Source organism: Grus americana, assembly GCF_028858705.1.
Source record: "Grus americana isolate bGruAme1 chromosome 32 unlocalized genomic scaffold, bGruAme1.mat SUPER_32_unloc_2, whole genome shotgun sequence".
NCBI classification, from domain to species: Eukaryota; Metazoa; Chordata; class Aves; order Gruiformes; family Gruidae; genus Grus; species Grus americana.
This window is the reverse complement of record NW_026561313.1, coordinates 24,643-51,742: the sequence shown is the minus strand read 5'-3', so window position 1 is coordinate 51,742 and position 27,100 is coordinate 24,643. Positions and strand designations below refer to the sequence as shown.

Below are 27,100 nucleotides of genomic sequence, written 5' to 3'. Positions count from 1 at the left end.
ACGCCCCAAGACCCCTTCAGAACCCCTCCAAGACCACTCAGCACCCCCCAAGACCCCTCCAGAGCCCCCCAGGACCCCTCGAGACCACCAAGATGCTTCAGGGACTCCTTTCATGGCCCAAGAGACCCCCAATACCCCTCCAGGGACCCCCAGGATTCCCACCAGGGTCCTCCCCAGGGGCCAAGAGACACCCGAGACCCCTCCAAGACCCCTCCAAGATTCCTCAGAACCCCCCATGACCCACCCCCAGCATCCCCCAAGACCCCTCAAGACCCCCCCAAGGACCTCCCAAGCCCCCTCAGAACCCCTCAAGACTCCCTTAACCCCCGAATATCCCCCCAGGACCCCCTAAGACCCCTCAGGACCTCCCAAGATGCCTCCAGAACCCCTCCAAGACTGATCAGGACCCCAAGACCCCCCACAGCCCCCACCATGGGCCAAGAGATCCCCACTATTCCCCCCTAGGACCCTCTTTGTGGGCCAAGGGACCCCTCCAAGACCCCTCCAGACCCCCCAGGATCCCCCAAGACCCCCCTGCGAGCCCCTCACCACCCCCAACACCCCTTAGGACATCCCCAAGATCCCCCGGGACCCCATTCATGGGTCAAGGGACCCTCAAGATCTCCTCAGGACCCCCAAGATCATCTCGGGACCCCCCATGATCGCCTCAGGACCCCTCCAGGACCCCCCCCCGGTACCGGCGGTGCCACTGTAGGCGCCGAGGCGGAGGCGGTAATGGTCCTCAGGGCTGGCCACGGCGAAGTCACGGTAGCGGGCGAAGGCGGCGTCCTGCGGCGTGCGGAGATCCACCCGCAGCTCCGTCGGGGTCCCCGCCGTCAACGCGTGCAGCGCCTCGTTCCCTGCGCCCCCGCGACCACGTCTGGCCACCGCTCGGGTGCTGGGGTACCGCCCCCCCCCGGGTGCCAGGGTCCCCCCCCGGGTCCCCCCTGAGACACCTGGGTCCGCCCCCCCCCCCCGGGGCCCACCTGGATGCCCGGGTCCCCCCTTTGGTCACCGAGCTGGACCCCTGGGTCCCCCTAAGTCCCCCCAGATGCCTGGGTCACTCACTGGGTCCCCCCTCGGTCACTCACTGGGACCCCCAGGTCCCCCCAGACACCTGGATCCCCCTAAGTCCTCCCAGATGCTTGGGGCCCCCTCCTCCCCCAAACACAGAGGTCCCCCCCGGACACCTGGATCCCCCCCAGATGCCTGGATCCCTCCCTGGGTCACCCTGCTGGACCCCTGGGTCCCTCCCGGATGCCTGGGACCCGCCCCCCCCCCCCGGGTCCCCCCCCAGATGCTTGGATCCCCCCAGTCCCCCAGCCGGACCCCTGGGTGTCCCCCCCAGACACTTGGATCCCCCTAAAAGTCTCCCTAGACACCTGGGTCTCCCTAAGTCACCCAGCTGGACCCCTGGGTCCCCCTAAGTCCCCCCAGATGCCTGGGTACCCCCTTAGTCACCCAGCCAGACCCTTGGGTGTCCCCCCCTTGGACACCTGGGTCCCTGGGGCCCCCCTGGGTGCCCCCCTGGTCACCCAGTTGGATGTCTGGGCCCCCCCTGGATGCCTGGGCCACCCCCTCCGGTCCCCCCCCCCCCCCAGATGCCTGGGTCCCCCCCAGTCACCCAGCTGGACCCCTGGGTCCCCCTAAGTCTCCCCGGACCCCTAGGTCCCCCCCGGTCACCCAGCCAGACCCCTGGGTCGTTCCCCCCCCCCCGGACCCCTGGGTCCCCCCCCAGACACAGAGGTCCCCCCCAGATGCCGGGGTCCCCCCCCCACCGGACGTGGGGGTCCTCACCCAGCCAGAACTCCCCGGTGACGTTGCCGAAACCGTGGGCATAGGCGTCCCACCCCCGCCAGAAATCGGTGCCCCCATCCTGGCGGCGCTGGAACACCTTGGGGGGGGTGTCGGGAGGGTCGGGGCGGGGGGGCACCAACACCCCTCACTGATCCCCATCGAGACCCCCCAGACCCCCTAATGCCCCATAGTGACCCCCATTGCCCCCCAGGACCCCCCATTATCCCCCCATGGAACCTCCCAGACCCCCCCCCCCCAGTGTCCCCTCCAAGACCCCCCCCACTGACCCCCTTTCCCCCCAGACCCCCCCAGTGCCCCCCAGTGCCCTCTAACACCCCCATTTCTCCCCATAACCCCCCCATATCCCCCAATAACCCCCCCAGAAGCCCCCCAGTCTCTCCCAGTGCCCCCCCAGTCCTCCTGCTCCCCTCAAGACCCCCCCAATGCCACCCAAGACCCCCATTTCCCCCCATAACCCCCCCCCCAGAAGCCCCCCAGCCCCTCCCAGCGCCGCCCCGTGCGGCCCAGTCGCCCCACCAGCCAGCCGCCACCGTCGGTCTCCATGTCGCAGAAGACGCGCAGGGGGGTCCCGGGGTCTCCCCCGAGGAAGATGAGGGTCTCGCGCGAAGGCCCCGGCCCGTTCAGCTGCTCCTCGGCGCAGTCCCGGGGGTGCGGGTGGGGGAGAGGAGCTGGGGGGGGGGGTGTGCAACGGGGAGGTGGGGACCTGGGCATCCAGGTGTGCCCCCACCCAAGGACCCAGTGCCCCCCACCCAAGGACTCAGCGCCCCCCACCCCAGAACCCAGCACCCCCCACCCAAGGACTCAGCACCCCCCACTCAAGAACCCAGCACCCCCCACCCAAGGACTCAGCACCCCCCACTCAAGAACCCAGCACCCCCCACCCCAGAACCCAGCGCCCCCCACCCAAGGACCCAGCACCCCCCACGCCAGAACCCAGCGCCCCCCACGCCAGAACCCAGCGCCCCCCACCCAAGGACTCAGCGCCCCCCACCCAAGGACCCAGGTGTCCGGGTGCCCCCTCCCCCCACCATGGACCCAGTCTCACGGGTGTCAAAGGTCACTTCCAGGGGGGGGTGGGGGGTGTCCCCTCCCCGCCCCCACAGCTGCACCCCATAGCGCCCCGCCGGCTCCAGGCCCCACAGCTGATGGGATGTCACCTCGGGGGGCAGCCGCAGCGTCTGGGGGGGGGGCACGGGGGGGGTTTTGGCATGTCCCAAGGGGGGATTGGGGGTCCCACAAGGGATATTGGGGTGCACAGGGGGATATTGGGGTCCTGCAAGGAATATTGGGGTCCCCAAGGGGTTATTGGGGTCCCACAAGGAGTTATTGGGGTCCCCAGGGGGTTATTTAGGTCTCAGAGAGGGCACAGGGGTGCCCTAAAGGAGTATTGGGGGTCCCATATTGGGGTGCACCTGGGAGGTATTGGGGTCCCTGGGGGCTATTGGGGTCCCAGAAGGAAAGTAGGGGTCCTACAAGGGAAGTTGGGGTCTCCTGGGGGGGGGAGTGGGGTCTCCAAGGGATTATTGGGGCCTGTGGGGAGGTACTGGGGTCCCACAAGGAATATTGGGGTCCCCAGGGGGGTTACGGGGTGCCCCAGGGGGATTCGGGGGTTTCAGGGTGTTTGGGGCGGGGGGGGTTGTTACCTGCTGGGGTCCTCCGGGGGGGCCATAGATGAGGTCGTAGCCATCAGGGGGGGTGTGGGGGGGTGCCCAGTGCAGCCAGGCGCTGCGGGGCCACACGGTCCCCACCCAGAGGGTCCCCGGGGCGCCTGCGCGGGGCGGGGGGAGGTCACTGACATGCCCACCCCACCCCCAGCCCCCGAGACTCACCCCCAAATTGCTTCCCTGTGGACAGAGACAACCCCCACACCCCCATCTTACCACCACAGCCCCCCCAACCCCAAAGAAACCCCCATGGACCCCCATCACCAGACCCCCCCGTAGCACCCCAGGGTTCCCCACCCAGAGCCCCCAGGGGACTCTCCTAGGTTGGACCCGCACCAGGGACACCCCACCCAGGACTCCAAGACACCATCTCTTCAACCATCCAGGCATCCAGTCAGCAACCGTCCAACCATCAACCGCCCATCCCGCTGTCCAACCGTCCATCCATCAACCACCCACCCACCCACCAAACCACCCATCCAAAAGTCCAACCATTCAACCATCCAATCATCAGAACATCCAACTGTCCAATCAGCCAACCATCCCTCCATCCATAAAACCACCGACCCATCTTTCCAACCATCCCACCACCCATAACACATCCATCCATCCATCCATCCATCCCCCCACCCACCCAGTCACCATATGTCCATCTTTTCACTCACCCATCCCTCATCCCTCCCCACCGTCTCCAGAGCCGTGTGCCCTTCCATTGGCCCACACATTCCTCTGCCCATGACTACATCAGTCTACCCAATCGTCCTTCCCATCCATCCAATCACCCATCCAACCCTTCATTGTCCATGCATCTGTTCAACCAACCTTCAGTCGATTCACCCATTGCACCAACCAACTAAACATCCATCCATCCACCCAACCCTCCAACCTTGCACACACCCATCCCATCATCCACGCACTTCTAGCACCCAAGAGATGTTCCCGCAAGACCCAAGATACAAGGATGGGCCCTGCCCCAGCTCCTGTCACCACCCCAAAAACAGCGCCCAAAGGAGATGCAGAAATGCTCCACAGATGTCCTCACCTGTGACAGCATCAGTGGAGACGGGACCCAGACGTTTGCGACCCCACAGCCCGTACAGGTTGAACTTGTAGCGGCGCGATGGGGACAGGCCAGGAACCGTCACCGTGCGTGAACCCCCCTCCACGGGCAACACCTGGGGCTGGCCTTGGGCATCCTTGTACTGCACCGTGAAGGAGTCAAAGGTGCCCTCGGGGACGCTCCACTCCAGCTGGACGGAGTCGGGGCTGACATGAGGGGCCGTGAGCTCGCCCAGGCGAGGCTGGGCTGGTGGTTTCTCCTTTTGTAGAGCTGGGGCTGCAACGGAGAGGACACAATGCAGGGCATACTCATCAACTGATCCACCCATCCATCTGTTGAACAACCAAAAAAATACTCCTCCAGCCATCTGTCCATCCATCCTCCATGCACCTTCATCCATCCATTTAACCATCCATTCATCTATCCATGCCACAATCCCTCCACTCATCCATCCCTCCATCCAATCATGTGTCCGCCTGTCCATCTGTCCATCCATCCCTTCCTCCATCCAACCACATATCCATTCATCCAAGCACTGAACCATCCATCCATCAATATCTGCCAATTCCTTCAAACTTGCATGTTCCCATCCATCCGCCTGTCCGTCTGTCCATCCATCCACCAAACCATCCAATCAAGCAACCATCCATCCATCCATCCATCCATCCATCCTTCCAACAAACAATCTTCCATCAACATATCCCTCCATCCCTCCAACCTTTCATGCTCCCATACCTCCATCCAGCCCCCACTCAGTGCCCAAGAGATGTTCCCAGTCCCCACCAGGCCCAAGGGACCAGCACAGGCCCTGCCCCAACTCCTGCCGCACTCCAAACCCAGTGCCCACAGGGGACATGGATAGATCCAGCACATGCCCTCACCTGTGATGGTGTCAAGGGAGATGGGGCCCAGACGTTTCTGCCCCAAAACCCCGTACAAGTAGAAATTATAACGGTGGGATGGTGACAGCCCAGGCACCGTCACCGTGCGAGAACTACCATCCACGAGCAGTGACTCAGGCTGGCCTTGGGCATCCCTGTACTGCACCATGAAGGAGTCAAAGGTGCCCTTGGGGATGCTCCACTCCAGCTGGACGGAGTCGGGGCTGACATGGGAGGCTGTGAGCTCGCCCAGGATGGGCTGCGATGGTGGTTCCTCTTCTTGTGGAGCTGGGTGTGCAATGGAGAGCGCACAAAGCAGGACATAAACATTGAGCCATACCTCCATCCATCAGGAAAACAAACGTTCAACCATGCAATGCTCCCTCCATCTTTCATGTTATCAGTTATCCATCCATCCACTCAACTAATCAGCCTTACAGTTATCAGTTCACTTGAGCATCCACCCACCTGCCCGTCCACACAGCCTTAACACTCTTCTACCCATCAGCCTCCCTACCAACCACACCTGCAGCCTTCTACTCACCATCTCACTCTCCATTCATCCACCTAATCATCCAACCATCAGCCAAATTCCCCAAACAAACATTTTACCAGACATCTACCTACTCTCGTTAAGGCAGCTCTTTGGTCACCCATGTCCAACATCCATTCATTCATCCATGTGTTCATCACTCTCTTAATCTCCCATCAATCCCTTTGTCTCTCTAACCATGCAAACTCCTCTCCCTCCATTTCGACCCCCAAGCAGCCATGCTTCCATCAATCCAGTCAGCCATTTTTCCATCAACTATTTCATCCGTCAGTCCTTGAATTGGTTCCTCTACCCAACCATCCTATCACCATCTTCCATCAAAACACCCATCAATCCTGGCAACCATCTGCTCAATCATCTCACCATCCAAACAACCTATTCAACAATCATACACCATCACAGAAACATTCAAACATCCACCCACCCATCCATCCATCCATCCATCTCCTCACCCAACGAGCCACACACTCGTCCAACCGCCCATAACCCCATCCCTCCCTCCCTCCTTCCCTCCGACCTTCCCTCTCTCCCCTCCCTTACTGCCCTCAACCCTGCCTGCACCCATCCCTCCATCCAACCCCCAATCAACACCCACCAAGAGAACTTCCCAGTTCCCACATGGGCCAACCATCTGCAACAGGCCCTGCCCAAGCTCCTGACACACTCCAAACCCAGGGCCAGCGAGGACACGCATGGTCCCACAGCACCACTCACCTGTGACGGCATCGGTGGAGACGGGGCCCAGGCGTTTCCGACCCCACACCCCGTACAGGTTGAACTTGTAGCGGCGGGATGGTGACAGCCCAGGCACCGTCACCGTGCGTGAACCACCGTCCACGGGCAACACCTGGGGCTGGCCTTGGGCATCCTTGTACTGCACCGTGAAGGAGTCAAAGGTGCCCTCGGGGACGCTCCACTCCAGCTGGACGGATTCAGGGCTGACGTGGGAGGCCGTGAGCTCGCCCAGGATGGGCTGCGATGGTGGCTCCTCCTCTGGCTCGGACGCAGCTGTAACAGAGAGGGCACAATGCAGGGAAGAATCATCTGTCCATCCACTCAACTAATCATCCCTACAACTATGAGTTCACCTGAGCATCCACCCACCTGCTCTTCCACACATTCTTAACACTCTCCTGCCCATCAACCTTCCAGGCGGGCACATCTGCACCCTTCTACTCACCATCTGGCCATCTGTTCTTCCATTCAATCATCCAATCGTTGGCCAAATCACCCAAAGAAACATTTTACCACCACCTGTCTACCATCTTTGGACAGGCTGGATCAATGGGCCGAGGCCAACTGGATGAGGTTTACGAAGGCCAAGTGCCGGGATCCTCCACTTCGGTCACAACAACCCCCTGGCAGTGCTACAGGCTTGGAGCAGAGTGGCTGCCAAGCTGCCCAGTGGAAAAGGACCTGGGGGTGTTGACTGACCACGGGGTGAACATGAGCCAGCAGTGTGCCCAGGTGGCCAAGAAGGCCAACAGCATCCTGGCTTGGATCAGGAATAGTGTGGCCAGCAGGAGCAGGGAGGTGATTGTGCCCCTGCACTCTGCTGTGGCGAGGCCGCGCCTCCACTACTGTGTTCAGTTTTGGGCCCCTCACTCCAAGAAGGACACTGAGGTGCTGGAGCGAGTCCAGAGAAGGGCAACGAAGCTGGTGAAGGGTCTGGAGCACAACTCCTGTGAGGAGTGGCTGAGGGAACTGGGGTTGTTTAGCCTGGAGAAGAGGAGGCTGCGGGGAGACCTGATCGCTCTCTACAGCTGCCTCAAAGGAGGGCATAGTGAGGTGGGTGTTGGTCTCTTCTCCCAAGTAACTAGTGACAGGACGAGAGGAAATGGCCTCATGTTGCATCAGGGGAGGTTTAGATTGGATATTAGGTTCTTCACCGAAAGAGTGGTCAGGCATTGGAACAGGCTGCCCAGAGATGTTGTGGAGTCACTAACCCTGGAGGTGTTCAACAAATGTTTAGAAGTGGCACTTTGGGACGTGGTTTAGTAGGCATGGTGATGTTGGGTTGAGAGTTGGACATGATGATCTAAGAGGCCTTTTCCAACCTTAATGATTCTATGATTCTGTTCTATGCTTCCATCCAGCTGATCAACCATTTTACCGTAAGCCATTTCATCCATCGGTCCTTGATTCCTTTTCCCTACCCAACCATCCTATCACCCGTCTTCCATCAAAAAACCCATTTATCCAGGCAACCAACTGCTCAATCATCTCTCCATCCAATCTACTGGATCAACAACCACTCACCATCACCCAAACATCCATCCATCCATCCATCCATCCATCCATCTCCTCATCCAATGGGCCACACACTCATCAACCACCCATACCCCCATCCCTCCCTCCCTCCCTCTCGCCTTCCCTCTCTCCCCTCCCTTACTGCCCTCAACCCTGCTTGCACCCATCCCTCCATCCAGCCCCCAATCAACACCCACCAAGAGAACTTCCCAGTTCCCACATGGGCCAACCATCTGCAACGGGCCCTGCCCAAGCTCCTGACACACTCCAAACCCAGGGCCAGCGAGGACACGCATGGTCCCACAGCACCACTCACCTGTGACGGCATCGGTGGAGACGGGGCCCAGGCGTTTCCGACCCCACACCCCGTACAGGTTGAACTTGTAGCGGCGGGATGGTGACAGCCCAGGCACCGTCACCGTGCGTGAACCTCCGTCCACGGGCAACACCTGGGGCTGGCCTTGGGCATCCTTGTACTGCACCGTGAAGGAGTCAAAGGTGCCCTCGGGGACGCTCCACTCCAGCTGGACGGAGTCGGGGCTGACATGAGGGGCCGTGAGCTCGCCCAGGATGGGCTGCGATGGTGGCTCCTCTTCTTGTGGAGCTGGGCGTGCAATGCAGAGAGCACAATGCAGGATGGAAACATTGAGCCTTACGTCCATCCGTCAGGAAGACAAACATTCATCCATGCAATGCTCCCTCCGTCTTTCATATTACCACTGGTTCATCCATTCACCCATCCATCCAACCCAGTCAGCACCAAAGAGATGTTCCCACATCCCAGAAGGCATAAAATACCCAGGAGAGACCCTGACCCATATAAAACCCCGTTCAAAAGGAGACATAGAAGAGGCTCACAGAAGCCCTCACCTGTGACGGCATCGGTGGAGACGGGGCCCAGGCGTTTCCGACCCCACACCCCGTACAGGTTGAACTTGTAGCGGCGGGATGGTGACAGCCCAGGCACCGTCACCGTGCGTGAACCACCGTCCACGGGCAACACCTGGGGCTGGCCTTGGGCATCCCTGTACTGCACCGTGAAGGAGTCAAAGGTGCCCTCGGGGACGCTCCACTCCAGCTGGACGGAGTCGGGGCTGACGTGGGAGGCCGTGAGCTCGCCCAGGATGGGCTGCGATGGTGGCTCCTCCTCTGGCTCGGACGCAGCTGTAACAGAGAGGGCACAATGCAGGGAAGAATCATCTGTCCATCCACTCAACTAATCATCCCTACAACTATGAGTTCACCTGAGCATCCGCCCACCTGCTCTTCCACACATTCTTAACACTCTCCTGCCCATCAACCTTCCAGGCGGGCACATCTGCACCCTTCTACTCACCATCTGGCCATCTGTTCTTCCATTCAATCATCCAATCGTTGGCCAAATCACCCAAAGAAACATTTTACCACCACCTGTCTACCATCTTTGGACAGGCTGGATCAATGGGCCGAGGCCAACTGGATGAGGTTTACGAAGGCCAAGTGCCGGGATCCTCCACTTCGGTCACAACAACCCCCTGGCAGTGCTACAGGCTTGGAGCAGAGTGGCTGCCAAGCTGCCCAGTGGAAAAGGACCTGGGGGTGTTGACTGACCACGGGGTGAACATGAGCCAGCAGTGTGCCCAGGTGGCCAAGAAGGCCAACAGCATCCTGGCTTGGATCAGGAATAGTGTGGCCAGCAGGAGCAGGGAGGTGATTGTGCCCCTGCACTCTGCTGTGGCGAGGCCGCGCCTCCACTACTGTGTTCAGTTTGGGGCCCCTCACTCCAAGAAGGACACTGAGGTGCTGGAGCGAGTCCAGAGAAGGGCAACGAAGCTGGTGAAGGGTCTGGAGCACAACTCCTGTGAGGAGTGGCTGAGGGAACTGGGGTTGTTTAGCCTGGAGAAGAGGAGGCTGCGGGGAGACCTGATCGCTCTCTACAGCTGCCTCAAAGGAGGGCATAGTGAGGTGGGTGTTGGTCTCTTCTCCCAAGTAACTAGTGACAGGACGAGAGGAAATGGCCTCATGTTGCATCAGGGGAGGTTTAGATTGGATATTAGGTTCTTCACCGAAAGAGTGGTCAGGCATTGGAACAGGCTGCCCAGAGATGTTGTGGAGTCACTAACCCTGGAGGTGTTCAACAAATGTTTAGAAGTGGCACTTTGGGACGTGGTTTAGTAGGCATGGTGATGTTGGGTTGAGAGTTGGACATGATGATCTAAGAGGCCTTTTCCAACCTTAATGATTCTATGATTCTGTTCTATGCTTCCATCCAGCTGATCAACCATTTTACCGTAAGCCATTTCATCCATCGGTCCTTGATTCCTTTTCCCTACCCAACCATCCTATCACCCGTCTTCCATCAAAAAACCCATTTATCCAGGCAACCAACTGCTCAATCATCTCTCCATCCAATCTACTGGATCAACAACCACTCACCATCACCCAAACATCCATCCATCCATCCATCTCCTCATCCAATGGGCCACACACTCATCAACCACCCATACCCCCATCCCTCCCTCCCTCCCTCTCGCCTTCCCTCTCTCCCCTCCCTTACTGCCCTCAACCCTGCTTGCACCCATCCCTCCATCCAGCCCCCAATCAACACCCACCAAGAGAACTTCCCAGTTCCCACATGGGCCAACCATCTGCAACGGGCCCTGCCCAAGCTCCTGACACACTCCAAACCCAGGGCCAGCGAGGACACGCATGGTCCCACAGCACCACTCACCTGTGACGGCATCGGTGGAGACGGGGCCCAGGCGTTTCCGACCCCACACCCCGTACAGGTTGAACTTGTAGCGGCGGGATGGTGACAGCCCAGGCACCGTCACCGTGCGTGAACCACCGTCCACGGGCAACACCTGGGGCTGGCCTTGGGCATCCTTGTACTGCACCGTGAAGGAGTCAAAGGTGCCCTCGGGGACGCTCCACTCCAGCTGGACGGAGTCGGGGCTGACATGAGGGGCCGTGAGCTCGCCCAGGATGGGCTGCGATGGTGGCTCCTCTTCTTGTGGAGCTGGGCGTGCAATGCAGAGAGCACAATGCAGGATGGAAACATTGAGCCTTACGTCCATCCGTCAGGAAGACAAACATTCATCCATGCAATGCTCCCTCCGTCTTTCATATTACCACTGGTTCATCCATTCACCCATCCATCCAACCCAGTCAGCACCAAAGAGATGTTCCCACATCCCAGAAGGCATAAAATACCCAGGAGAGACCCTGACCCATATAAAACCCCGTTCAAAAGGAGACATAGAAGAGGCTCACAGAAGCCCTCACCTGTGACGGCATCGGTGGAGACGGGGCCCAGGCGTTTCCGACCCCACACCCCGTACAGGTTGAACTTGTAGCGGCGGGATGGTGACAGCCCAGGCACCGTCACCGTGCGTGAACCACCGTCCACGGGCAACACCTGGGGCTGGCCTTGGGCATCCCTGTACTGCACCGTGAAGGAGTCAAAGGTGCCCTCGGGGACGCTCCACTCCAGCTGGACGGAGTCGGGGCTGACGTGGGAGGCCGTGAGCTCGCCCAGGATGGGCTGCGATGGTGGCTCCTCCTCTGGCTCGGACGCAGCTGTAACAGAGAGGGCACAATGCAGGGAAGAATCATCTGTCCATCCACTCAACTAATCATCCCTACAACTATGAGTTCACCTGAGCATCCGCCCACCTGCTCTTCCACACATTCTTAACACTCTCCTGCCCATCAACCTTCCAGGCGGGCACATCTGCACCCTTCTACTCACCATCTGGCCATCTGTTCTTCCATTCAATCATCCAATCGTTGGCCAAATCACCCAAAGAAACATTTTACCACCACCTGTCTACCATCTTTGGACAGGCTGGATCAATGGGCCGAGGCCAACTGGATGAGGTTTACGAAGGCCAAGTGCCGGGATCCTCCACTTCGGTCACAACAACCCCCTGGCAGTGCTACAGGCTTGGAGCAGAGTGGCTGCCAAGCTGCCCAGTGGAAAAGGACCTGGGGGTGTTGACTGACCACGGGGTGAACATGAGCCAGCAGTGTGCCCAGGTGGCCGAGGCGGCCAACAGCATCCTGGCTTGTGTCAGGAATAGTGTGGCCAGCAGGAGCAGGGACGTGGTTGTGCCCCTGCACTCTGCTGTGGCGAGGCCGCGCCTCCACTACTGTGTTCAGTTTGGGGCCCCTCACTCCAAGAAGGACACTGAGGTGCTGGAGCGAGTCCAGAGAAGGGCAACGAAGCTGGTGAAGGGTCTGGAGCACAACTCCTGTGAGGAGTGGCTGAGGGAACTGGGGTTGTTTAGCCTGGAGAAGAGGAGGCTGCGGGGAGACCTGATCGCTCTCTACAGCTGCCTCAAAGGAGGGCATAGTGAGGTGGGTGTTGGTCTCTTCTCCCAAGTAACTAGTGACAGGACGAGAGGAAATGGCCTCATGTTGCATCAGGGGAGGTTTAGATTGGATATTAGGTTCTTCACCGAAAGAGTGGTCAGGCATTGGAACAGGCTGCCCAGAGATGTTGTGGAGTCACTAACCCTGGAGGTGTTCAACAAATGTTTAGAAGTGGCACTTTGGGACGTGGTTTAGTAGGCATGGTGATGTTGGGTTGAGAGTTGGACATGATGATCTAAGAGGCCTTTTCCAACCTTAATGATTCTATGATTCTGTTCTATGCTTCCATCCAGCTGATCAACCATTTTACCGTAAGCCATTTCATCCATCGGTCCTTGATTCCTTTTCCCTACCCAACCATCCTATCACCCGTCTTCCATCAAAAAACCCATTTATCCAGGCAACCAACTGCTCAATCATCTCTCCATCCAATCTACTGGTTCAACAACCACTCACCATCACCCAAACACCCATCCATCCATCCATCCATCCATCTCCTCATCCAATGGGCCACACACTCATCAACCACCCATACCCCCATCCCTCCCTCCCTCCCTCCCTCTCGCCTTCCCTCTCTCCCCTCCCTTACTGCCCTCAACCCTGCTTGCACCCATCCCTCCATCCAGCCCCCAATCAACACCCACCAAGAGAACTTCCCAGTTCCCACATGGGCCAACCATCTGCAACGGGCCCTGCCCAAGCTCCTGACACACTCCAAACCCAGGGCCAGCGAGGACACACATGGTCCCACAGCACCACTCACCTGTGACGGCATCGGTGGAGACGGGGCCCAGGCGTTTCCGACCCCACACCCCGTACAGGTTGAACTTGTAGCGGCGGGATGGTGACAGCCCAGGCACCGTCACCGTGCGTGAACCTCCGTCCACGGGCAACACCTGGGGCTGGCCTTGGGCATCCTTGTACTGCACCGTGAAGGAGTCAAAGGTGCCCTCGGGGACGCTCCACTCCAGCTGGACGGAGTCGGGGCTGACATGAGGGGCCGTGAGCTCGCCCAGGATGGGCTGCGATGGTGGCTCCTCTTCTTGTGGAGCTGGGCGTGCAATGCAGAGAGCACAATGCAGGATGGAAACATTGAGCCTTACGTCCATCCGTCAGGAAGACAAACATTCATCCATGCAATGCTCCCTCCGTCTTTCATATTACCACTGGTTCATCCATTCACCCATCCATCCAACCCAGTCAGCACCAAAGAGATGTTCCCACATCCCAGAAGGCATAAAATACCCAGGAGAGACCCTGACCCATATAAAACCCCGTTCAAAAGGAGACATAGAAGAGGCTCACAGAAGCCCTCACCTGTGACGGCATCGGTGGAGACGGGGCCCAGGCGTTTCCGACCCCACACCCCGTACAGGTTGAACTTGTAGCGGCGGGATGGTGACAGCCCAGGCACCGTCACCGTGCGTGAACCACCGTCCACGGGCAACACCTGGGGCTGGCCTTGGGCATCCCTGTACTGCACCGTGAAGGAGTCAAAGGTGCCCTCGGGGACGCTCCACTCCAGCTGGACGGAGTCGGGGCTGACGTGGGAGGCCGTGAGCTCGCCCAGGATGGGCTGCGATGGTGGCTCCTCCTCTGGCTCGGACGCAGCTGTAACAGAGAGGGCACAATGCAGGGAAGAATCATCTGTCCATCCACTCAACTAATCATCCCTACAACTATGAGTTCACCTGAGCATCCGCCCACCTGCTCTTCCACACATTCTTAACACTCTCCTGCCCATCAACCTTCCAGGCGGGCACATCTGCACCCTTCTACTCACCATCTGGCCATCTGTTCTTCCATTCAATCATCCAATCGTTGGCCAAATCACCCAAAGAAACATTTTACCACCACCTGTCTACCATCTTTGGACAGGCTGGATCAATGGGCCGAGGCCAACTGGATGAGGTTTACGAAGGCCAAGTGCCGGGATCCTCCACTTCGGTCACAACAACCCCCTGGCAGTGCTACAGGCTTGGAGCAGAGTGGCTGCCAAGCTGCCCAGTGGAAAAGGACCTGGGGGTGTTGACTGACCACGGGGTGAACATGAGCCAGCAGTGTGCCCAGGTGGCCGAGGCGGCCAACAGCATCCTGGCTTGTGTCAGGAATAGTGTGGCCAGCAGGAGCAGGGACGTGGTTGTGCCCCTGCACTCTGCTGTGGCGAGGCCGCGCCTCCACTACTGTGTTCAGTTTGGGGCCCCTCACTCCAAGAAGGACACTGAGGTGCTGGAGCGAGTCCAGAGAAGGGCAACGAAGCTGGTGAAGGGTCTGGAGCACAACTCCTGTGAGGAGTGGCTGAGGGAACTGGGGTTGTTTAGCCTGGAGAAGAGGAGGCTGCGGGGAGACCTGATCGCTCTCTACAGCTGCCTCAAAGGAGGGCATAGTGAGGTGGGTGTTGGTCTCTTCTCCCAAGTAACTAGTGACAGGACGAGAGGAAATGGCCTCATGTTGCATCAGGGGAGGTTTAGATTGGATATTAGGTTCTTCACCGAAAGAGTGGTCAGGCATTGGAACAGGCTGCCCAGAGATGTTGTGGAGTCACTAACCCTGGAGGTGTTCAACAAATGTTTAGAAGTGGCACTTTGGGACGTGGTTTAGTAGGCATGGTGATGTTGGGTTGAGAGTTGGACATGATGATCTAAGAGGCCTTTTCCAACCTTAATGATTCTATGATTCTGTTCTATGCTTCCATCCAGCTGATCAACCATTTTACCGTAAGCCATTTCATCCATCGGTCCTTGATTCCTTTTCCCTACCCAACCATCCTATCACCCGTCTTCCATCAAAAAACCCATTTATCCAGGCAACCAACTGCTCAATCATCTCTCCATCCAATCTACTGGTTCAACAACCACTCACCATCACCCAAACACCCATCCATCCATCCATCCATCCATCTCCTCATCCAATGGGCCACACACTCATCAACCACCCATACCCCCATCCCTCCCTCCCTCCCTCCCTCTCGCCTTCCCTCTCTCCCCTCCCTTACTGCCCTCAACCCTGCTTGCACCCATCCCTCCATCCAGCCCCCAATCAACACCCACCAAGAGAACTTCCCAGTTCCCACATGGGCCAACCATCTGCAACGGGCCCTGCCCAAGCTCCTGACACACTCCAAACCCAGGGCCAGCGAGGACACACATGGTCCCACAGCACCACTCACCTGTGACGGCATCGGTGGAGACGGGGCCCAGGCGTTTCCGACCCCACACCCCGTACAGGTTGAACTTGTAGCGGCGGGATGGTGACAGCCCAGGCACCGTCACCGTGCGTGAACCTCCGTCCACGGGCAACACCTGGGGCTGGCCTTGGGCATCCTTGTACTGCACCGTGAAGGAGTCAAAGGTGCCCTCGGGGACGCTCCACTCCAGCTGGACGGAGTCGGGGCTGACATGAGGGGCCGTGAGCTCGCCCAGGATGGGCTGCGATGGTGGCTCCTCTTCTTGTGGAGCTGGGCGTGCAATGCAGAGAGCACAATGCAGGATGGAAACATTGAGCCTTACGTCCATCCGTCAGGAAGACAAACATTCATCCATGCAATGCTCCCTCCGTCTTTCATATTACCACTGGTTCATCCATTCACCCATCCATCCAACCCAGTCAGCACCAAAGAGATGTTCCCACATCCCAGAAGGCATAAAATACCCAGGAGAGACCCTGACCCATATAAAACCCCGTTCAAAAGGAGACATAGAAGAGGCTCACAGAAGCCCTCACCTGTGACGGCATCGGTGGAGACGGGGCCCAGGCGTTTCCGACCCCACACCCCGTACAGGTTGAACTTGTAGCGGCGGGATGGTGACAGCCCAGGCACCGTCACCGTGCGTGAACCACCGTCCACGGGCAACACCTGGGGCTGGCCTTGGGCATCCCTGTACTGCACCGTGAAGGAGTCAAAGGTGCCCTCGGGGACGCTCCACTCCAGCTGGACGGAGTCGGGGCTGACGTGGGAGGCCGTGAGCTCGCCCAGGATGGGCTGCGATGGTGGCTCCTCCTCTGGCTCGGACGCAGCTGTAACAGAGAGGGCACAATGCAGGGAAGAATCATCTGTCCATCCACTCAACTAATCATCCCTACAACTATGAGTTCACCTGAGCATCCGCCCACCTGCTCTTCCACACATTCTTAACACTCTCCTGCCCATCAACCTTCCAGGCGGGCACATCTGCACCCTTCTACTCACCATCTGGCCATCTGTTCTTCCATTCAATCATCCAATCGTTGGCCAAATCACCCAAAGAAACATTTTACCACCACCTGTCTACCATCTTTGGACAGGCTGGATCAATGGGCCGAGGCCAACTGGATGAGGTTTACGAAGGCCAAGTGCCGGGATCCTCCACTTCGGTCACAACAACCCCCTGGCAGTGCTACAGGCTTGGAGCAGAGTGGCTGCCAAGCTGCCCAGTGGAAAAGGACCTGGGGGTGTTGACTGACCACGGGGTGAACATGAGCCAGCAGTGTGCCCAGGTGGCCGAGGCGGCCAACAGCATCCTGGCTTGTGTCAGGAATAGCGTGGCCAGCAGGAGCAGGGACGTGGTTGTGCCCCTGCACTCTGCTGTGGCGAGGCCGCGCCTCCACTACTGTGTTCAGTTTGGGGCCCCTCACTCCAAGAAGGACACTGAGGTGCTGGAGCGAGTCCAGAGAAGGGCAACGAAGCTGGTGAAGGGTCTGGAGCACAACTCCTGTGAGGAGTGGCTGAGGGAACTGGGGTTGTTTAGCCTGGAGAAGAGGAGGCTGCGGGGAGACCTGATCGCTCTCTACAGCTGCCTCAAAGGAGGGCATAGTGAGGTGGGTGTTGGTCTCTTCTCCCAAGTAACTAGTGACAGGACGAGAGGAAATGGCCTCATGTTGCATCAGGGGAGGTTTAGATTGGATATTAGGTTCTTCACCGAAAGAGTGGTCAGGCATTGGAACAGGCTGCCCAGAGATGTTGTGGAGTCACTAACCCTGGAGGTGTTCAACAAATGTTTAGAAGTGGCACTTTGGGACGTGGTTTAGTAGGCATGGTGATGTTGGGTTGAGAGTTGGACATGATGATCTAAGAGGCCTTTTCCAACCTTAATGATTCTATGATTCTGTTCTATGCTTCCATCCAGCTGATCAACCATTTTACCGTAAGCCATTTCATCCATCGGTCCTTGATTCCTTTTCCCTACCCAACCATCCTATCACCCGTCTTCCATCAAAAAACCCATTTATCCAGGCAACCAACTGCTCAATCATCTCTCCATCCAATCTACTGGTTCAACAACCACTCACCATCACCCAAACACCCATCCATCCATCCATCCATCCATCCATCTCCTCATCCAATGGGCCACACACTCATCAACCACCCATACCCCCATCCCTCCCTCCCTCCCTCCCTCTCGCCTTCCCTCTCTCCCCTCCCTTACTGCCCTCAACCCTGCTTGCACCCATCCCTCCATCCAGCCCCCAATCAACACCCACCAAGAGAACTTCCCAGTTCCCACATGGGCCAACCATCTGCAACGGGCCCTGCCCAAGCTCCTGACACACTCCAAACCCAGGGCCAGCGAGGACACACATGGTCCCACAGCACCACTCACCTGTGACGGCATCGGTGGAGACGGGGCCCAGGCGTTTCCGACCCCACACCCCGTACAGGTTGAACTTGTAGCGGCGGGATGGTGACAGCCCAGGCACCGTCACCGTGCGTGAACCTCCGTCCACGGGCAACACCTGGGGCTGGCCTTGGGCATCCTTGTACTGCACCGTGAAGGAGTCAAAGGTGCCCTCGGGGACGCTCCACTCCAGCTGGACGGAGTCGGGGCTGACGTGGGAGGCCGTGAGCTCGCCCAGGATGGGCTGCGATGGTGGCTCCTCCTCTGGCTCGGACGCAGCTGTAACAGAGAGGGCACAATGCAGGGAAGAATCATCTGTCCATCCACTCAACTAATCATCCCTACAACTATGAGTTCACCTGAGCATCCGCCCACCTGCTCTTCCACACATTCTTAACACTCTCCTGCCCATCAACCTTCCAGGCGGGCACATCTGCACCCTTCTACTCACCATCTGGCCATCTGTTCTTCCATTCAATCATCCAATCGTTGGCCAAATCACCCAAAGAAACATTTTACCACCACCTGTCTACCATCTTTGGACAGGCTGGATCAATGGGCCGAGGCCAACTGGATGAGGTTTACGAAGGCCAAGTGCCGGGATCCTCCACTTCGGTCACAACAACCCCCTGGCAGTGCTACAGGCTTGGAGCAGAGTGGCTGCCAAGCTGCCCAGTGGAAAAGGACCTGGGGGTGTTGACTGACCACGGGGTGAACATGAGCCAGCAGTGTGCCCAGGTGGCCGAGGCGGCCAACAGCATCCTGGCTTGTGTCAGGAATAGCGTGGCCAGCAGGAGCAGGGACGTGGTTGTGCCCCTGCACTCTGCTGTGGCGAGGCCGCGCCTCCACTACTGTGTTCAGTTTGGGGCCCCTCACTCCAAGAAGGACACTGAGGTGCTGGAGCGAGTCCAGAGAAGGGCAACGAAGCTGGTGAAGGGTCTGGAGCACAACTCCTGTGAGGAGTGGCTGAGGGAACTGGGGTTGTTTAGCCTGGAGAAGAGGAGGCTGCGGGGAGACCTGATCGCTCTCTACAGCTGCCTCAAAGGAGGGCATAGTGAGGTGGGTGTTGGTCTCTTCTCCCAAGTAACTAGTGACAGGACGAGAGGAAATGGCCTCATGTTGCACCAGGGGAGGTTTAGATTGGATATTAGGTTCTTCACCGAAAGAGTGGTCAGGCATTGGAACAGGCTGCCCAGAGATGTTGTGGAGTCACTAACCCTGGAGGTGTTCAACAAATGTTTAGAAGTGGCACTTTGGGACGTGGTTTAGTAGGCATGGTGATGTTGGGTTGAGAGTTGGACATGATGATCTAAGAGGCCTTTTCCAACCTTAATGATTCTATGATTCTGTTCTATGCTTCCATCCAGCTGATCAACCATTTTACCGTAAGCCATTTCATCCATCGGTCCTTGATTCCTTTTCCCTACCCAACCATCCTATCACCCGTCTTCCATCAAAAAACCCATTTATCCAGGCAACCAACTGCTCAATCATCTCTCCATCCAATCTACTGGTTCAACAACCACTCACCATCACCCAAACATCCATCCATCCATCCATCCATCCATCTCCTCATCCAATGGGCCACACACTCATCAACCACCCATACCCCCATCCCTCCCTCCCTCCCTCCCTCTCGCCTTCCCTCTCTCCCCTCCCTTACTGCCCTCAACCCTGCTTGCACCCATCCCTCCATCCAGCCCCCAATCAACACCCACCAAGAGAACTTCCCAGTTCCCACATGGGCCAACCATCTGCAACGGGCCCTGCCCAAGCTCCTGACACACTCCAAACCCAGGGCCAGCGAGGACACGCATGGTCCCACAGCACCACTCACCTGTGACGGCATCGGTGGAGACGGGGCCCAGGCGTTTCCGACCCCACACCCCGTACAGGTTGAACTTGTAGCGGCGGGATGGTGACAGCCCAGGCACCGTCACCGTGCGTGAACCACCGTCCACGGGCAACACCTGGGGCTGGCCTTGGGCATCCCTGTACTGCACCGTGAAGGAGTCAAAGGTGCCCTCGGGGACGCTCCACTCCAGCTGGACGGAGTCGGGGCTGACGTGGGAGGCCGTGAGCTCGCCCAGGATGGGCTGCGATGGTGGCTCCTCCTCTGGCTCGGACGCAGCTGTAACAGAGAGGGCACAATGCAGGGAAGAATCATCTGTCCATCCACTCAACTAATCATCCCTACAACTATGAGTTCACCTGAGCATCCGCCCACCTGCTCTTCCACACATTCTTAACACTCTCCTGCCCATCAACCTTCCAGGCGGGCACATCTGCACCCTTCTACTCACCATCTGGCCATCTGTTCTTCCATTCAATCATCCAATCGTTGGCCAAATCACCCAAAGAAACATTTTACCACCACCTGTCTACCATCTTTGGACAGGCTGGATCAATGGGCCGAGGCCAACTGGATGAGGTTTACGAAGGCCAAGTGCCGGGATCCTCCACTTCGGTCACAACAACCCCCTGGCAGTGCTACAGGCTTGGAGCAGAGTGGCTGCCAAGCTGCCCAGTGGAAAAGGACCTGGGGGTGTTGACTGACCACGGGGTGAACATGAGCCAGCAGTGTGCCCAGGTGGCCGAGGCGGCCAACAGCATCCTGGCTTGTGTCAGGAATAGCGTGGCCAGCAGGAGCAGGGACGTGGTTGTGCCCCTGCACTCTGCTGTGGCGAGGCCGCGCCTCCACTACTGTGTTCAGTTTGGGGCCCCTCACTCCAAGAAGGACACTGAGGTGCTGGAGCGAGTCCAGAGAAGGGCAACGAAGCTGGTGAAGGGTCTGGAGCACAACTCCTGTGAGGAGTGGCTGAGGGAACTGGGGTTGTTTAGCCTGGAGAAGAGGAGGCTGCGGGGAGACCTGATCGCTCTCTACAGCTGCCTCAAAGGAGGGCATAGTGAGGTGGGTGTTGGTCTCTTCTCCCAAGTAACTAGTGACAGGACGAGAGGAAATGGCCTCATGTTGCACCAGGGGAGGTTTAGATTGGATATTAGGTTCTTCACCGAAAGAGTGGTCAGGCATTGGAACAGGCTGCCCAGAGATGTTGTGGAGTCACTAACCCTGGAGGTGTTCAACAAATGTTTAGAAGTGGCACTTTGGGACGTGGTTTAGTAGGCATGGTGATGTTGGGTTGAGAGTTGGACATGATGATCTAAGAGGCCTTTTCCAACCTTAATGATTCTATGATTCTGTTCTATGCTTCCATCCAGCTGATCAACCATTTTACCGTAAGCCATTTCATCCATCGGTCCTTGATTCCTTTTCCCTACCCAACCATCCTATCACCCGTCTTCCATCAAAAAACCCATTTATCCAGGCAACCAACTGCTCAATCATCTCTCCATCCAATCTACTGGTTCAACAACCACTCACCATCACCCAAACATCCATCCATCCATCCATCCATCCATCTCCTCATCCAATGGGCCACACACTCATCAACCACCCATACCCCCATCCCTCCCTCCCTCCCTCCCTCTCGCCTTCCCTCTCTCCCCTCCCTTACTGCCCTCAACCCTGCTTGCACCCATCCCTCCATCCAGCCCCCAATCAACACCCACCAAGAGAACTTCCCAGTTCCCACATGGGCCAACCATCTGCAACGGGCCCTGCCCAAGCTCCTGACACACTCCAAACCCAGGGCCAGCGAGGACACGCATGGTCCCACAGCACCACTCACCTGTGACGGCATCGGTGGAGACGGGGCCCAGGCGTTTCCGACCCCACACCCCGTACAGGTTGAACTTGTAGCGGCGGGATGGTGACAGCCCAGGCACCGTCACCGTGCGTGAACCTCCGTCCACGGGCAACACCTGGGGCTGGCCTTGGGCATCCTTGTACTGCACCGTGAAGGAGTCAAAGGTGCCCTCGGGGACGCTCCACTCCAGCTGGACGGAGTCGGGGCTGACATGAGGGGCCGTGAGCTCGCCCAGGATGGGCTGCGATGGTGGCTCCTCTTCTTGTGGAGCTGGGCGTGCAATGCAGAGAGCACAATGCAGGATGGAAACATTGAGCCTTACGTCCATCCGTCAGGAAGACAAACATTCATCCATGCAATGCTCCCTCCGTCTTTCATATTACCACTGGTTCATCCATTCACCCATCCATCCAACCCAGTCAGCACCAAAGAGATGTTCCCACATCCCAGAAGGCATAAAATACCCAGGAGAGACCCTGACCCATATAAAACCCCGTTCAAAAGGAGACATAGAAGAGGCTCACAGAAGCCCTCACCTGTGACGGCATCGGTGGAGACGGGGCCCAGGCGTTTCCGACCCCACACCCCGTACAGGTTGAACTTGTAGCGGCGGGATGGTGACAGCCCAGGCACCGTCACCGTGCGTGAACCACCGTCCACGGGCAACACCTGGGGCTGGCCTTGGGCATCCCTGTACTGCACCGTGAAGGAGTCAAAGGTGCCCTCGGGGACGCTCCACTCCAGCTGGACGGAGTCGGGGCTGACGTGGGAGGCCGTGAGCTCGCCCAGGATGGGCTGCGATGGTGGCTCCTCCTCTGGCTCGGACGCAGCTGTAACAGAGAGGGCACAATGCAGGGAAGAATCATCTGTCCATCCACTCAACTAATCATCCCTACAACTATGAGTTCACCTGAGCATCCGCCCACCTGCTCTTCCACACATTCTTAACACTCTCCTGCCCATCAACCTTCCAGGCGGGCACATCTGCACCCTTCTACTCACCATCTGGCCATCTGTTCTTCCATTCAATCATCCAATCGTTGGCCAAATCACCCAAAGAAACATTTTACCACCACCTGTCTACCATCTTTGGACAGGCTGGATCAATGGGCCGAGGCCAACTGGATGAGGTTTACGAAGGCCAAGTGCCGGGATCCTCCACTTCGGTCACAACAACCCCCTGGCAGTGCTACAGGCTTGGAGCAGAGTGGCTGCCAAGCTGCCCAGTGGAAAAGGACCTGGGGGTGTTGACTGACCACGGGGTGAACATGAGCCAGCAGTGTGCCCAGGTGGCCGAGGCGGCCAACAGCATCCTGGCTTGTGTCAGGAATAGCGTGGCCAGCAGGAGCAGGGACGTGGTTGTGCCCCTGCACTCTGCTGTGGCGAGGCCGCGCCTCCACTACTGTGTTCAGTTTGGGGCCCCTCACTCCAAGAAGGACACTGAGGTGCTGGAGCGAGTCCAGAGAAGGGCAACGAAGCTGGTGAAGGGTCTGGAGCACAACTCCTGTGAGGAGTGGCTGAGGGAACTGGGGTTGTTTAGCCTGGAGAAGAGGAGGCTGCGGGGAGACCTGATCGCTCTCTACAGCTGCCTCAAAGGAGGGCATAGTGAGGTGGGTGTTGGTCTCTTCTCCCAAGTAACTAGTGACAGGACGAGAGGAAATGGCCTCATGTTGCACCAGGGGAGGTTTAGATTGGATATTAGGTTCTTCACCGAAAGAGTGGTCAGGCATTGGAACAGGCTGCCCAGAGATGTTGTGGAGTCACTAACCCTGGAGGTGTTCAACAAATGTTTAGAAGTGGCACTTTGGGACGTGGTTTAGTAGGCATGGTGATGTTGGGTTGAGAGTTGGACATGATGATCTAAGAGGCCTTTTCCAACCTTAATGATTCTATGATTCTGTTCTATGCTTCCATCCAGCTGATCAACCATTTTACCGTAAGCCATTTCATCCATCGGTCCTTGATTCCTTTTCCCTACCCAACCATCCTATCACCCGTCTTCCATCAAAAAACCCATTTATCCAGGCAACCAACTGCTCAATCATCTCTCCATCCAATCTACTGGTTCAACAACCACTCACCATCACCCAAACATCCATCCATCCATCCATCCATCCATCCATCCATCTCCTCATCCAATGGGCCACACACTCATCAACCACCCATACCCCCATCCCTCCCTCCCTCCCTCTCGCCTTCCCTCTCTCCCCTCCCTTACTGCCCTCAACCCTGCTTGCACCCATCCCTCCATCCAGCCCCCAATCAACACCCACCAAGAGAACTTCCCAGTTCCCACATGGGCCAACCATCTGCAACGGGCCCTGCCCAAGCTCCTGACACACTCCAAACCCAGGGCCAGTGAGGACACGCATGGTCCCACAGCACCACTCACCTGTGACGGCATCGGTGGAGACGGGGCCCAGGCGTTTCCGACCCCACACCCCGTACAGGTTGAACTTGTAGCGGCGGGATGGTGACAGCCCAGGCACCGTCACCGTGCGTGAACCTCCGTCCACGGGCAACACCTGGGGCTGGCCTTGGGCATCCTTGTACTGCACCGTGAAGGAGTCAAAGGTGCCCTCGGGGACGCTCCACTCCAGCTGGACGGAGTCGGGGCTGACATGAGGGGCCGTGAGCTCGCCCAGGATGGGCTGCGATGGTGGCTCCTCTTCTTGTGGAGCTGGGCGTGCAATGCAGAGAGCACAATGCAGGATGGAAACATTGAGCCTTACGTCCATCCGTCAGGAAGACAAACATTCATCCATGCAATGCTCCCTCCGTCTTTCATATTACCACTGGTTCATCCATTCACCCATCCATCCAACCCAGTCAGCACCAAAGAGATGTTCCCACATCCCAGAAGGCATAAAATACCCAGGAGAGACCCTGACCCATATAAAACCCCGTTCAAAAGGAGACATAGAAGAGGCTCACAGAAGCCCTCACCTGTGACGGCATCGGTGGAGACGGGGCCCAGGCGTTTCCGACCCCACACCCCGTACAGGTTGAACTTGTAGCGGCGGGATGGTGACAGCCCAGGCACCGTCACCGTGCGTGAACCACCGTCCACGGGCAACACCTGGGGCTGGCCTTGGGCATCCCTGTACTGCACCGTGAAGGAGTCAAAGGTGCCCTCGGGGACGCTCCACTCCAGCTGGACGGAGTCGGGGCTGACGTGGGAGGCCGTGAGCTCGCCCAGGATGGGCTGCGATGGTGGCTCCTCCTCTGGCTCGGACGCAGCTGTAACAGAGAGGGCACAATGCAGGGAAGAATCATCTGTCCATCCACTCAACTAATCATCCCTACAACTATGAGTTCACCTGAGCATCCACCCACCTGCTCTTCCACACATTCTTAACACTCTCCTGCCCATCAACCTTCCAGGCGGGCACATCTGCACCCTTCTACTCACCATCTGGCCATCTGTTCTTCCATTCAATCATCCAATCGTTGGCCAAATCACCCAAAGAAACATTTTACCACCACCTGTCTACCATCTTTGGACAGGCTGGATCAATGGGCCGAGGCCAACTGGATGAGGTTTACGAAGGCCAAGTGCCGGGATCCTCCACTTCGGTCACAACAACCCCCTGGCAGTGCTACAGGCTTGGAGCAGAGTGGCTGCCAAGCTGCCCAGTGGAAAAGGACCTGGGGGTGTTGACTGACCACGGGGTGAACATGAGCCAGCAGTGTGCCCAGGTGGCCGAGGCGGCCAACAGCATCCTGGCTTGTGTCAGGAATAGTGTGGCCAGCAGGAGCAGGGACGTGGTTGTGCCCCTGCACTCTGCTGTGGCGAGGCCGCGCCTCCACTACTGTGTTCAGTTTGGGGCCCCTCACTCCAAGAAGGACACTGAGGTGCTGGAGCGAGTCCAGAGAAGGGCAACGAAGCTGGTGAAGGGTCTGGAGCACAACTCCTGTGAGGAGTGGCTGAGGGAACTGGGGTTGTTTAGCCTGGAGAAGAGGAGGCTGCGGGGAGACCTGATCGCTCTCTACAGCTGCCTCAAAGGAGGGCATAGTGAGGTGGGTGTTGGTCTCTTCTCCCAAGTAACTAGTGACAGGACGAGAGGAAATGGCCTCATGTTGCATCAGGGGAGGTTTAGATTGGATATTAGGTTCTTCACCGAAAGAGTGGTCAGGCATTGGAACAGGCTGCCCAGAGATGTTGTGGAGTCACTAACCCTGGAGGTGTTCAACAAATGTTTAGAAGTGGCACTTTGGGACGTGGTTTAGTAGGCATGGTGATGTTGGGTTGAGAGTTGGACATGATGATCTAAGAGGCCTTTTCCAACCTTAATGATTCTATGATTCTGTTCTATGCTTCCATCCAGCTGATCAACCATTTTACCGTAAGCCATTTCATCCATCGGTCCTTGATTCCTTTTCCCTACCCAACCATCCTATCACCCGTCTTCCATCAAAAAACCCATTTATCCAGGCAACCAACTGCTCAATCATCTCTCCATCCAATCTACTGGATCAACAACCACTCACCATCACCCAAACATCCATCCATCCATCCATCCATCCATCTCCTCATCCAATGGGCCACACACTCATCAACCACCCATACCCCCATCCCTCCCTCCCTCCCTCTCGCCTTCCCTCTCTCCCCTCCCTTACTGCCCTCAACCCTGCTTGCACCCATCCCTCCATCCAGCCCCCAATCAACACCCACCAAGAGAACTTCCCAGTTCCCACATGGGCCAACCATCTGCAACGGGCCCTGCCCAAGCTCCTGACACACTCCAAACCCAGGGCCAGCGAGGACACACATGGTCCCACAGCACCACTCACCTGTGACCGCATCGGTGGAGACGGGGCCCAGGCGTTTCCGACCCCACACCCCGTACAGGTTGAACTTGTAGCGGCGGGATGGTGACAGCCCAGGCACCGTCACCGTGCGTGAACCTCCGTCCACGGGCAACACCTGGGGCTGGCCTTGGGCATCCTTGTACTGCACCGTGAAGGAGTCAAAGGTGCCCTCGGGGACGCTCCACTCCAGCTGGACGGAGTCGGGGCTGACATGAGGGGCCGTGAGCTCGCCCAGGATGGGCTGCGATGGTGGCTCCTCTTCTTGTGGAGCTGGGCGTGCAATGCAGAGAGCACAATGCAGGATGGAAACATTGAGCCTTACGTCCATCCGTCAGGAAGACAAACATTCATCCATGCAATGCTCCCTCCGTCTTTCATATTACCACTGGTTCATCCATTCACCCATCC

General features: G+C 58.0%; 1 protein-coding gene across 1 annotated transcript in view; it reads right to left on the bottom strand.

Annotated features, from left to right (window-relative positions):
* LOC129200112 (tenascin-X-like) overlaps positions 1-27,020 on the bottom strand; it is a 28,916-nt gene extending 1,896 nt beyond the window's left edge. The window contains exons 1-23 of the mRNA XM_054811369.1: positions 26,675-27,020; positions 24,827-25,120; positions 24,273-24,560; positions 22,417-22,710; positions 21,863-22,150; positions 20,011-20,304; positions 18,159-18,452; positions 16,297-16,596; positions 15,749-16,036; positions 13,897-14,190; positions 13,343-13,630; positions 11,485-11,784; positions 10,937-11,224; positions 9,097-9,390; positions 8,543-8,830; positions 6,691-6,984; positions 5,424-5,711; positions 4,525-4,818; positions 3,462-3,586; positions 2,864-2,996; positions 2,335-2,486; positions 1,798-1,894; positions 699-860 (exon numbers count right to left, since the gene is read on the bottom strand). Coding sequence (XP_054667344.1) covers positions 699-860; positions 1,798-1,894; positions 2,335-2,486; positions 2,864-2,996; positions 3,462-3,586; positions 4,525-4,818; positions 5,424-5,711; positions 6,691-6,984; positions 8,543-8,830; positions 9,097-9,390; positions 10,937-11,224; positions 11,485-11,784; positions 13,343-13,630; positions 13,897-14,190; positions 15,749-16,036; positions 16,297-16,596; positions 18,159-18,452; positions 20,011-20,304; positions 21,863-22,150; positions 22,417-22,710; positions 24,273-24,560; positions 24,827-25,120; positions 26,675-27,020 — 5,983 coding nt within the window. The remainder of the gene's footprint in view (positions 1-698; positions 861-1,797; positions 1,895-2,334; positions 2,487-2,863; positions 2,997-3,461; positions 3,587-4,524; positions 4,819-5,423; positions 5,712-6,690; positions 6,985-8,542; positions 8,831-9,096; positions 9,391-10,936; positions 11,225-11,484; positions 11,785-13,342; positions 13,631-13,896; positions 14,191-15,748; positions 16,037-16,296; positions 16,597-18,158; positions 18,453-20,010; positions 20,305-21,862; positions 22,151-22,416; positions 22,711-24,272; positions 24,561-24,826; positions 25,121-26,674) is intronic.
* Between the last annotated feature and the right edge of the window lie 80 nt (positions 27,021-27,100).